This window comes from Phoca vitulina, unplaced genomic scaffold (assembly GCF_004348235.1).
Source record: "Phoca vitulina isolate PV1807 unplaced genomic scaffold, GSC_HSeal_1.0 scaffold10, whole genome shotgun sequence".
Classification (NCBI taxonomy): Eukaryota; Metazoa; Chordata; class Mammalia; order Carnivora; family Phocidae; genus Phoca; species Phoca vitulina.
Genome location: NW_022589713.1, coordinates 7,180,898 through 7,192,532, shown reverse-complemented (window position 1 = coordinate 7,192,532; position 11,635 = coordinate 7,180,898). Strand labels below are relative to the sequence as shown.

Genomic DNA, 11,635 nt, shown 5'->3' with positions numbered 1-11,635 from the left:
TGGGGTGGGACCTGAGGTTCTGCTCTTGTAACAAGCTCTTTGGTTCTGAAGAAGAGGAAACCATTCTGTGCTGAAACAGGTCACATATGTCGAAAGTACCAGAGATAGACTGGTGGTGTTCTGAGTCTGAGACCATTTAAAAACCCAGAAAAAGCTTTTTGGTTCAGGTGACAAGTAGGCTTTAAGAAAGGGACAGGGTTTTGCTTATTCTGGTCATGGTGGGGTATGCAGAAACGCATAGCTGTAATGCATGTTTTTGCATTTTTAGAATCTAAAATTCAAATGTTAGAAGCTACAAAATGGAAACAGCAAGGACTTTCTTTTTCTTGCAGTAAATGGCCCCTTTTATTTCAGTTGATATATCTAAAGCTTCTAAGTAAAGAATATTCTTGCCTTTTTGAGGCTAGTGGCAAAATAATAATTGAGGTGTTCAGTTAGTAAACAAGTTGAATTATAAAAGAAAAAAATGCCAGTACCTCTGGTGGGCCCATGGTAGCATCTGTGATCTTTATTTTTTAAGATTTATTTATTTGAGAGAGAGAGAACCTCAAGCAGACGTCCCCCTGAGCACAGAACCTGACGTGGGCTCGATCCCACGACCCCAAGAGCATGACCCAAGTAGAAATCAAGAGTTAGCCACTCAACCAACCAAGCCACCAGGTACCCCATCTGTGATCTTTATACACTCTGTTGCCTCTTCCACAATTTGAACAATCTGTGTCCCATAAATACTTCCCCAAACAAAATATAAACAACCTACTTAATTTCTTTGCTGTTTACCTCTAAAGGATCTGTTGGAATACCTGGTTAAGATTTATTCTGAGATATTAATAATGTGTTTTGAAACACTCTCCAGACTTCCTTTGGGTTAACTTTTTTTTTTTAAGATTTTATTTATTTATAAACACAGAGAGAGAGTGAGGGCAGGAACACAAGCAGGGACAGTGGGAGAGGGAGAAGCAGGCTTCCCGCGGAGCAGGGAGCCAGGCGTGGGGCTCGATCCCAGGACCCTGGGATCGTGACCTGAGCCGAACGCAGACGCTTGACGACTGAGCCACCCAGGGGCCCTGGGTTAACTTTTTAAAACATTCCTTAAATCTTTTCATGCCTCTTGATAAAAGATTTCCATTTTCCAAAACTGACTTAAATCTAGTAAGTGTTTTAGACCTTTTCCTTAACAACCTAAATTTTGAACTTTATCTGTTATTCACATCACAAGTGTAATGCCTTCTATACTTCCTGCATTGTGGTTTTTGCATGGGTAGTGGAAATTGTTTTCAAAATTACACAGAACCTTGATTGCATTACAAAATTCCCTCCTCTTTCTGGATAGAGAAATTATAAATACCTTTCCACAGTTACCATTTTAAAGCTGTCACAAGTATGACAGCAAATGAGATTGTTAGTCTGCTTTTAACTATGTAAATTCAGTAAGAATTGAATAGCTGGCTGGTAGAGTTAAGCACGTAAGAAGCTTCATTTTTATATGTAACGTTAACCTCAAAAGGATTAGGTCTCTTTAGAAAGACTTTTATGTGCAGAGTCTATGAGCTCTCTAAATCTGCTGCTGACCTCACTGTATCACTTTTTCCATTTCAGAAATTGTACAGCTAAATAGATAAAGAAGACAATCTCAACACAAAGGTATGGTTTACCTGTGCCACTGGTCGACAACAGCCTTGGATGGTAGCCTCCAGATTATTTTGGGTTTGGGTTCCCCAATGGCTGAGCAGTTCAGTAGTAATTTGTCCCCAAAATTCACCTCAGTCCACTTCTGGGATGCAGATTCTATCCTGGGGATGGTTTCTCGCTCTTCCACTGTAAGAATTACCACTCTTCTTTCTGAGCCAGTGGAGCTGGTAGCAATGCATTCATAAGTGCCCCTGTCTGAAGAGTCTACATTTCTTATATACAGAGTCCCATTTGAAAGTAACAACAACTTGGAATTTATAAACTGCAGTGGTTTCACTTCAGTGCCATCAGAGAGGACCCAGTGAACACTGGGCTGAGGAGTTCCTTTGGCAGTACAGGGCAATTTCAAACTTTCACCCCAAGTCCCTACAATGACTTGCCTCTTTTGCTCTAGAATAACAGGTGGGGCTGCAATGACTTGTATTTTGACCAGCAGTGAATCCTGGCCAGCTGAGTTGCTGGCCATGCATTTGTAAAAGCCCCGGTCATAAATGCTGAGACTGTGGATGACCAGTGTTCCATCAGATGTCACCAGGGCCTGCCTATTCCCCTCAGATGATTCTGAAACCACCGTTTGGTTTGCGAGAACCCAGGAAATTGTAGGACTTGGTCTACCTTCAGCTCTGCATGTCAATTCCACAGTGCTTCCAGAGTGGACTGTGATCTCTTTGGTACGTCTATCCAGGATCCTGGGGGGATAGGAAACCACGGACAACATGACATGAAGGTGGTCAGTGCCAAGTGGATTGGATGCTGAGCACAGGTACTGTCCGCGGTCCTGAATGTCCACCCTCTGTATGGACAGGGTGCCATTGGGCAGCACCTGGAATCTGCTATTCTGTTTCCTTTTAGATATATCAAATCCTGATAAGAAGAAAGAAATTTGTAGTCATGGGTCATCAAAGCTTAAATAGAAAACAAATTGTTTAAGGGAAAGTCTCAAGAGGAAAGCTTTGGGGGGTGCTGTTAGGCTACTGAGAGCAAATATATTTAAAATTAAAATTAGGACACTTAGTGTTAAGAGTGTTAAAATTATTCACGGAAGCTTATTTCCATAATTTTAATTTAAAAAGCCATATGACTCAACACAATGACCCTTCTCTTTTTCAAATCATATTTCCCTGTATCTACTTTCAAAGCATTACAAAAAAATGTTCTTAATTAACATGTTTTAAAACCTTCCAATGAGCAAAAAAAATTATGCAGCAAATGTCAAATGAGAATATCAATAGTTTCTGTGTCCTAGAGAGATTTGAAACTGGTGTTGATTCTTTGGATGTGTAACCCTGAAACATAACACAATCTTTTCCTTGTTTTATGACTAAACAAGACTAAGTGTAAAAAAACAGTTTCAGATACCTGATGAGACTCTGGTCCAGTGGATGGTGGGCAGGGGATTTCCAACAGCCTCACAAGGAAGAAAGGCATCCGAGTTAGCGGGAACAGTAAAACTTGCTGCTTTTCCTCCAACTATTCTGGGCCTTTCAAATATATTCCTAGACAGAGAATCAAAGGGAAGGCGTTCAGAAGTTGTTATTTTTTGAACTGGTGTCTCATCAAAGCCATTTTTCTTTGCAGACTTCTGAATATCCCAATTTGAAGCATGAGTGGTGTCCTCTGGCAAGCCTGGAGTGGGCAATATGCTCACTACTGGCATTTTGCCTTTTTCAGCAATTTCTGGGTATGACTTGTGCCAGAAGTGGTTTTCTGACCAGGGAGAGAAAGTCAGTTTAGAATTCTGTGGTTTAACTGTTATTAGTGCTGGTGTAGAGGCAGAATGAAACAGATTGGAGTAGATAAAGTGGGTGGTTCCAATTGTGACCTTGACATTTGGGCGAACTCTGGGAGATGTTGCAACCTCTGCTAATTGCTGTGGATTAGCATTGTGCCTAGAGTATTCACGTGGCTTGATCATTGTATTTGTTATCATCCTAAAAATGGGAGTTGCCATGTTGTCTGTGAGATTACTCAAGGGATGGGAGGTGGGAACTGGCACTGGAGCAGCACTGACACTCCGGAATGGGGGCACGGTTGAGTGTCTAATGATTGTGTTCCTAGTTGTGGTGCTCTGGTGTAGTTTGCTGGACAAAGTGATTTCAGAAACAATTCTGCTCTTCAAAGTCTGAGTATTCTCTTGGGGTAGTTCTTTAATTACATCTGTCAGAGTAAGTGTTCTTGGATAAAGACCCATTGTGCTTGAAATTCCTTTTGTGTTTTCTAAGGGAGAATGAGTGAAAGCAAAGATACTGGGCTTGGTTGAAGTTTCAGTTGCAGTTAGATCAGGAGGTATCATAGTAGTGGATGCAGTGAAGCCAGACCTCTGACTGGGAGAGGAGTATGGGTCATTCCTCTTCCTCTGAGGCTCCTTTTTTCTTTGTATGTTTCGTGTGCTGGGTCTAGCTATTTGGGTTTTACTGATAATGACTGATGCAGGGGCAGTAGGAGGAACTGTCAGCCTGGCTGTCTGCATTGATATGGAATTGTTGGTACTTGATTCTTTGCTTGCGATATTAAGAGGTGTAGGGTAAACTGGTGGAAAGGGCAGCTTTTTCATTGTTGGGAGACTTATAGGACTGTGTGTTTCAGTGATATTTTGGCGAGTTGTAGCTGATGTTATAGATGGAATTTGCATCACACTTGTTGAGAGTGTTGTGAAGTGGAAAGGGAAAACTTTATCTGTGGGTAAAGCAGGAGATATTTTAGTAAGCATTGTGGCTGTGCTTTTTCGTGAGCTAAATTGATGCTGATTCTTTAACCTCTCTTTTTGGACATGGTTATTTACAAAGATTTGATGCCAGGGAATTTTCCTTCTTAAAAATCTTGTAATGGCTGTAGTAGTAGACATAGATGGCTTGGTGGTGGGATCTGGAAGTGGTGATATAAACGTTGAATCTCTTTTAACTTCATTGGTATTAGACACACTTGGGTAGCCATTATTTGTTATAGTTTTTTCCACAGGTAAGGATTTGGGGGCATGAGTCATAACTGCATCCGTTGGAGTCACTTGGGTACTTTCAGCACTGAAATATTTTATTGTGGGTATTGTTTTCTCAATATTTACATTTGGTTTGTTCTCAAATAGTAATGATGGATTGTAGACTAGAGTTGTAGACTCTTCTTCTGTGACTTTGGAAGTTTCAGCTTTGGTGAGCATGATAGGGGAAGAACTTGGAAAAGACAATGCTGCTGCAGCAGTGGTGAGCTTTTCCCCGGGAGAACAGGATGGGCACACCACATTGACCTTTGTGGCTGAAAATGCAGTAGTGCTTTCTTCAGAAGAAACTCTGAATGTTGGTCTCACAAAGCCATATCTGTGTTGTCGAAGAATTGGAGTTCTATATGGGCTGGTAATTCGACCCCTACCCCAAATTTTCCTCCGTCTTCCAAAGCGCCTAGATGTTAGTGGGATGTTAGTTGTACTATTTCTAGGACTCTGTGACTGAGAATGAGCAGCAGTGTATGGGCCTGAAGGTATCTCAGAGATGCTAAGCTTTTGAGTAATGTATGGATAGAGGTGATTGCTCCTGGGGTCACTGACTCCTGTTACAGATGTCTGATGACTATTTGTGGCATTTACTGACCCTAAGAATATATCAGCTTTGCTGTTAGCACTACTCAGCATTTTGATATTGGCATCTTTGCTCATAGTCCCCACTGCTTTTGGGACCGTACTTTGTAAATGCTCTCTTTTCCTCCCAGTGTTGTCAGCTTCCTGAAATTGCATTGCTTCAGGTAAGAGAGGAAAGATAGTAGAGAAATTTTCATTGGTTGTGCCTTGCATTTTGCTTGATAATGTTGGGTTGATATGCTTTGACATGGCTGTAGTTTTAATAGGAGATGGCTTGAAATCTATTGGTTTTTCAGGTGGTAGGATTTGTGGACCCACAACTGGAGAGACTTCAGTGACAGCAGTTACATTTGTCACAGGGCTATCAGGTATTTTTCTGGAATTGGCAATCAGTGTCCTTGCCAGAACACTAGGAGCCTCAGTTGCCAGGGCCATCAGTTCCTCATCTGGAGGGAGCATGCCTGAAGAGTCTATTTCCTCCCCAGGTATCTTTAGGAGTTGGGTGACCACTGAAGGGGGCCTTGCCGTGGTAGTTTCTTGCTTCTCTGGCATAGTGTTCTTTTTAGCTTTCTCCAAAAGTGCTGCCCAGTGTCCTGGGTCAATTCTCCGAGCAGAGGAAGGGAAGGGCCTCCTGTGCTCTCTAAAATGTCGATTTGGTGAATCTCCTCGCCGCCGGTGTATTGACTCACGATAGTTGTGCTTTTTACTTGTGCTCAAGACTTGTTTTCCAGTCTCAGCTCCCAGTGGAGCAGATGTAGGGAGTTGCACAGCTGGTGGGTCCATAAGATGAGCAATGGGATTGGGCTCAAGTCCAGATCCATCTGTTTCTACATTTTGCTCTACTGGCCTTTGCCCTTCTGTTTTGACTGAAACTTGGTTAATCAAAAAGTCGACCCCTGATGGGTTGGCTGCTACACAACAATAATAACCTTGGTTTTTTTGGGTGACCTGTAATATTCTTAGTGTGCCATTGTTAAGAATTTGCTGGTCTCTGGAGGACTGATAAAACACAGTGTTTCCTGGAAGAACCCAGCTAACAGAGGCATCTGGGATACCAGAAGAATGGCATGGAAGGTCAAGTGTTTCTCCAATGAAAACTGTATAATGAGCCCCATTTTCATGATAGGCTTCTATGGAGGGCTCTACCACAGTAATTCTATAGGTGAGAATGTCTGCGTCATCATAGTTGGTGCTTATGCAGTGGTATATGCCTGTGTCAAAACCGTCAGCCATCTGGAGTTCTAGTTTTCCATTTCTGTCTATTAGGATTCGTCCATCCTCACTAACATAAGGGGCTCTCACTTTACTCCCATCAACCAGAAGCCACTCCAAATGTGGGGTCGGGTCTCCTTGGCCTGGGCATTCTAGGCTAATGGTCCCACCAATCAAAACAGTGCGTTCCAGCTTAGTATTATTATCTCTGGAAATCATGGTCCATTTATGTTTCACTGGCCTTATTTCTGCCCTTGGTAAAGTGACTTGAACATCACTGGCATACTGGATGTGCAATGTACTGAGTGTGCTGGCAGTTCTATTTAGCTGCAAGGAGATTTGGTCTTGCATTAACCAAGGGGGATCTATTGTGAGTTCAGCCTCTATGTCGGTAAAGATGTCTTCAGGTTTAGGAGCCACCTGTTTATATTTGTAGCTGCGTTGTGGTGTTTCAGTGAGCAAGTGGCTCCTTTCTAGAATCAGAGGAGAATCACTGTACAAAGCCAGAACTTGCCACACTCGCTGAATGTGATTGTTATCTATGTTACACACCAGAAATGTTGAAAATGATGTATTTAGCATGATATAGTCATTTTCTTCAGTGAATGCAGTGGATGATGTCTTTGAGGGTTTTTGGATACTGCAGACCATGTTAGCTTCATTTCCAAACTGATCTGTCATATTCAAAGTGATGGAGCCAAGGGGTGCCATGAAATCTTGGGGAGAGATGGACATAGGACTGCTGTCTTCCAGAACAGTGAGGCTCTTTAATTTCAGGGATGGGTCGATGGTTGGCTTGGCACACAGGAAAGCTGCAGCTGGGACCATAGCTAAGGGCGTGCCTTTAGAGGTCCTGGGGTTCATGCAAAGTGGACATTGCTGAGGACTGGAAGGACTTCTGTCTTTTTTGCATTTTATTATATCTAGGAAAAATGACAATTGAGTTATTGCCAGTTGTGGCCTCTTTACATTTGAACATTTTAAAGAAATAGCTTTTGCTAAAATTTGGAAGAACAATTTGGAAATTTTAGTGTATAATAGGAAGTTTCCTACTTTTTTGTCTTTAGGTTGATTTCTAAAAAGATATTGTCTATATACCCTGCCACAGTATTATATCCATGGTCACAAGGATTTTTGTCTGTCTTGTTGACTGCTTTATTTCCAGTACCTAGCAAGTGCCTGATATATATTTGGTACTCAGAAATATTACCTAAAAGAATAATTTCCTTATATAGGGAAATAAAATAATAAGCTTATGTTTCCCACTTTTTACTAAAAGTAGTTCAGTTCTATTTCCTCATTTTAATGTTTGAAGGGTCATAGAACTTCATTGTCCTTTAAAAGATTAACTGTTTGGTAGAATTCACAAACAGCTTAAGAAGAGTTAATACCTATTCTCCTCAACTATTCCAAAATACAGAAGAGGAAGGAAGGTTTCCAAACACATTCTATGAGGCCAGCATTACCCTGATACCAAAACCAGACAAAGACACCACAAAACAAGAAAACTAAAGGCCAACATCCTTGATGAATATACATGTAAAAATCCTCAACAAAATATTAGCAAACTGCATTTAACAATACATTAAAAGGACCATTCACCATGATCAAATGGGATTTATTGTGGGGACACAAAGATGGTTCAATATTCACAAATCAATGTGATAAACTACATCAACAAAGGATTAAAATCATAGGGTCGTCTCAACAGATGAATAGGAAAAATTTGACAAAATTCAACATCTGTTCATGATAAAAGCTATCAACAAAGTGGGTTTAGAGGACACCTACTTCAACAGAATAAAGGCCAAATATGACAAACACACAGCTAACATCTTCCTGGTGAAAAACTGAGAGCTATCCTCTAAGATCAGGAGCAAGACTAGGATGTCCACTCTCACCACTTTTATTCAACATAGTACTCTTCAGAAGTCCTACTTGCAGCAGTCCCACAAGAAAAAGAAATAAAAGGCATCCAGATTGATGTGGAAGAATGAAAACTGTCACTGTTTGCAGATGACATGACACTGTATGTAAGAAATCTTAAAAACTACACGAAAAAACTGTTAGAAATGACGAATTCAATAAAGTCACAGGATACAAAATAAACATACAGAAATCGGTTGCATTTCTATACACTAATAATGAACAGATGAAAGAGAACTTAAGAAAACAATCCCATTTACAATTGCATCAGAAATAATAAAACACCAAAGATGTGAAAAATCTATACTCTGAGAACTATAAAACATTGACAAAAGAAACTGAAGGCAACATAAACAAATATAAAGATATTCCATGCTCATGGATTGGAAGAATTAATTAAAATGTCTGTACTAACCAAAGCAATCTACAGATTTAATATAATCCCTATCAAAATACCCACATTTTTCACAAAGCTGAAACATATATTACTATATTCATATGTTACCACAAAGATCCCAAATTGCCAAAGCAATCTTAAGATAAACAAAGCTGCAGGTATTACAATCCCAGATATCAAGATACACCACAAAGCCATAGTAATCAAAACAGAATGGTACTGGCACTAAAACAGACACATAGATCAATGGAACAGAATAGTTCAGAAATAAACCTATACTTACATAGTCAATTAATGTATAACAAAGGAGGCAGGAATATACAGTGGGGAAAAGACAGACTCTTCAATAAATGGTGCTGTCAAAATTGGACAGCTACATGCAAAAGAATGAAACTAGACCACTTTCTTACATAATACACAAAAATAAACTTGAAATGGATTAAAGACCTACATGTGAGACCTGAAACCATAAAAATCCTAGAAGGGAGCACAGGCAGTAATGTATCTGACATTGACCATCGAAACCCTTCTCTAGATATGTCTCCTTGCGTAAGGAAAACAAAAGCAAAAATAAACTATTGGGACTACACCAAAATAAAAAGCTTTTGCACAGTGAAGGAAATCGTCAACAAAAAGACAACCTACTGAAAGAAGGTATTTGCAAATGATACATCCAATAACTAGTTAGTATCCAAACTATATAAAGGACTTCTACAACTAAACACCAAAAAACAAAAACCCCAAGCAATTTGATTTAAAAATGGGCAAAGGACATGAATACATTTTTTTTTTTCAAAAAAGACATACAGATGGCTAATAGACACATGAAAAGATGCTCAACATCACTTGTCATCAGGGAAATGCAAATCAAAACCACAATGAGAGATCATCTTACACTATCAGATGGCTAAAATAAAAACGACAAGAAATAAGTGTTGGCAAGGGTATGGAGAAAAAGGAACCCTCATGCACTATTGGTGGGAATGTAAATTGGTGCAGCCACTGTGGAAAACAGTATGGAGGTTCCTCAAAAAATAAAAAAAATAGAAATACCAATGGTCTAATAATTCCACTACTGGGTATTTACCCAAAGAATATAAAAATACTAATCTGAAAAGATAGATGCACCCCTATGTTTATTGCAACATTATTTACAATAGCCAAGATTTGGAAGTAACCTAAGTGTCTATCAATAGAGGAATGGATAAGGAAGATGTGGTATGTATATATATTGGAATATTAGCAAAAAAAAAAAGAAAAAGAAAAAGAAAAAGAAAAAAAGGATGAGATTGTGCCGTTTGTGACAACAGGGATGGACTCCAAACCCTTGAGTATGTACTCCAGTGTGACAGGTAGGGCTACCTACAGCTGGCTCAGCATTCTTTGGTAAATTTTAAAATCTAAACCTATGCAGAAAAGGTAGCTGGCAAGCCTGAAAATCCTTGAGTACGCATAAGAGGCTCTTCTTAATCACCCACTTACCAACCAGCTATGACCCTTAACCTACTCATCAGTACCCTGTGTTCAGACCCTACCAAAGCAAAGAACATGGCAGACTTCTGGCTTAATTAAACCTCATCACAGAATTATACTCACATCTTGGTATGCTTACTATTGCTAGCACCTGGACCAGAGTTAGCAGGCCCTGGACATCAGGTATTTTACTTCAGATGCAGATCTTATCATGTTACTTTCATTCTCTCCATCACACAGACATGCTTTCCATTTCTCAACCTGCCATGCCTTATTAGGCTCTGGAATATGCTGTTCCTTCTACTTCCCATCATTTGCCATCTGGCATGCCCTCTTCCATCAATATCTAACTACTTACATCCTTCAGGACCCAGTCACAACACCACTTCTGGGTGGGCTTTCTGCTTTATGTTCTCCTTATACCTTTCACTCCTCCCATCCTACTCCTCACCCATCCACTGTTAGAATGACTAGTTATCTGTCTTCCCACAAGACTATAACATCCATACTTATTTATCTGTATGTCCCTGGCCTCAGCCAATGGATGCCCGGGAAAGATTGGCGGGAGGGATGAAGGTGGGCAAGCAGGCCTAATTCTAAGGTCATATTTCTGCCACTTCTTAACTTGTAACTTGAGATGGGTCTTAAAATTGAAGGTGTTTTACAGTAGCACCTGACCAGCTGTCAGTCTTGAAATGGCTTCCACTATCGCACACGAACACTATCTTAGCTATTTACATTGTTTTCTCTTTAACTGAGTTACATGCACTGTCGGTACCATATATTAAGTTTGCCACTTAAAATATTTATATTAAGGGGCCCCTGGGTGGCTCAGTCGGTTAGATGTCTGACTCTTGGTTTCAGCTCAAGTCCTGATCTCAGGGTCATGAGATCAAGCCTTGCTTCGGGCTCTGTGCTCAGCGCAGAGTCAGCTTGAGATTCTCTCCCTCTGCCCCTCCCCCTGCTCTCTCTCTCTCGCTAAAATAAAATCTTAAAAAAAAAAAAGTTTGCTTTAAGATTACACTATGCTTTGGCACTGAAACAAGAAATTATTAGGTAGGTAAAAAAGGCCTGGAAACAGAAGTTAGACATAAATTTAATATTAGTAAAACAAATGTTTATCAAAGAAATAGCCACCAATCCTTATTTATTTTTAACTTTATTTTGTTATGTTAGTCACCATACATTACATCATTAGTTTTTGATGTAGTGTTCCATGATTCATTGTTTACGTATAACACCTAGTGCTCCATTCAATACGTGCCCTCCTTAATACCCATCACCAGACTAACCCATTCCCCACCCCCCTCCCCTCTAGAACCCTCAGCTTGTTTCTCAGAGTCCATAGTCTCTCATGGTTCGTCTCC

The 11,635-nt window shown here is 40.2% G+C and overlaps 1 protein-coding gene across 1 annotated transcript in view; it reads right to left on the bottom strand.

The window, feature by feature from the left end:
- IGSF10 (immunoglobulin superfamily member 10) overlaps positions 1 to 11,635 on the bottom strand; it is a 119,028-nt gene that overhangs the window by 3,798 nt on the left and 103,595 nt on the right. Inside the window, exons 6-7 of the mRNA XM_032408431.1 lie at positions 3,052 to 7,395; positions 1,656 to 2,556 (exon numbers count right to left, since the gene is read on the bottom strand). Coding sequence (XP_032264322.1) covers positions 1,656 to 2,556; positions 3,052 to 7,395 — 5,245 coding nt within the window. The remainder of the gene's footprint in view (positions 1 to 1,655; positions 2,557 to 3,051; positions 7,396 to 11,635) is intronic.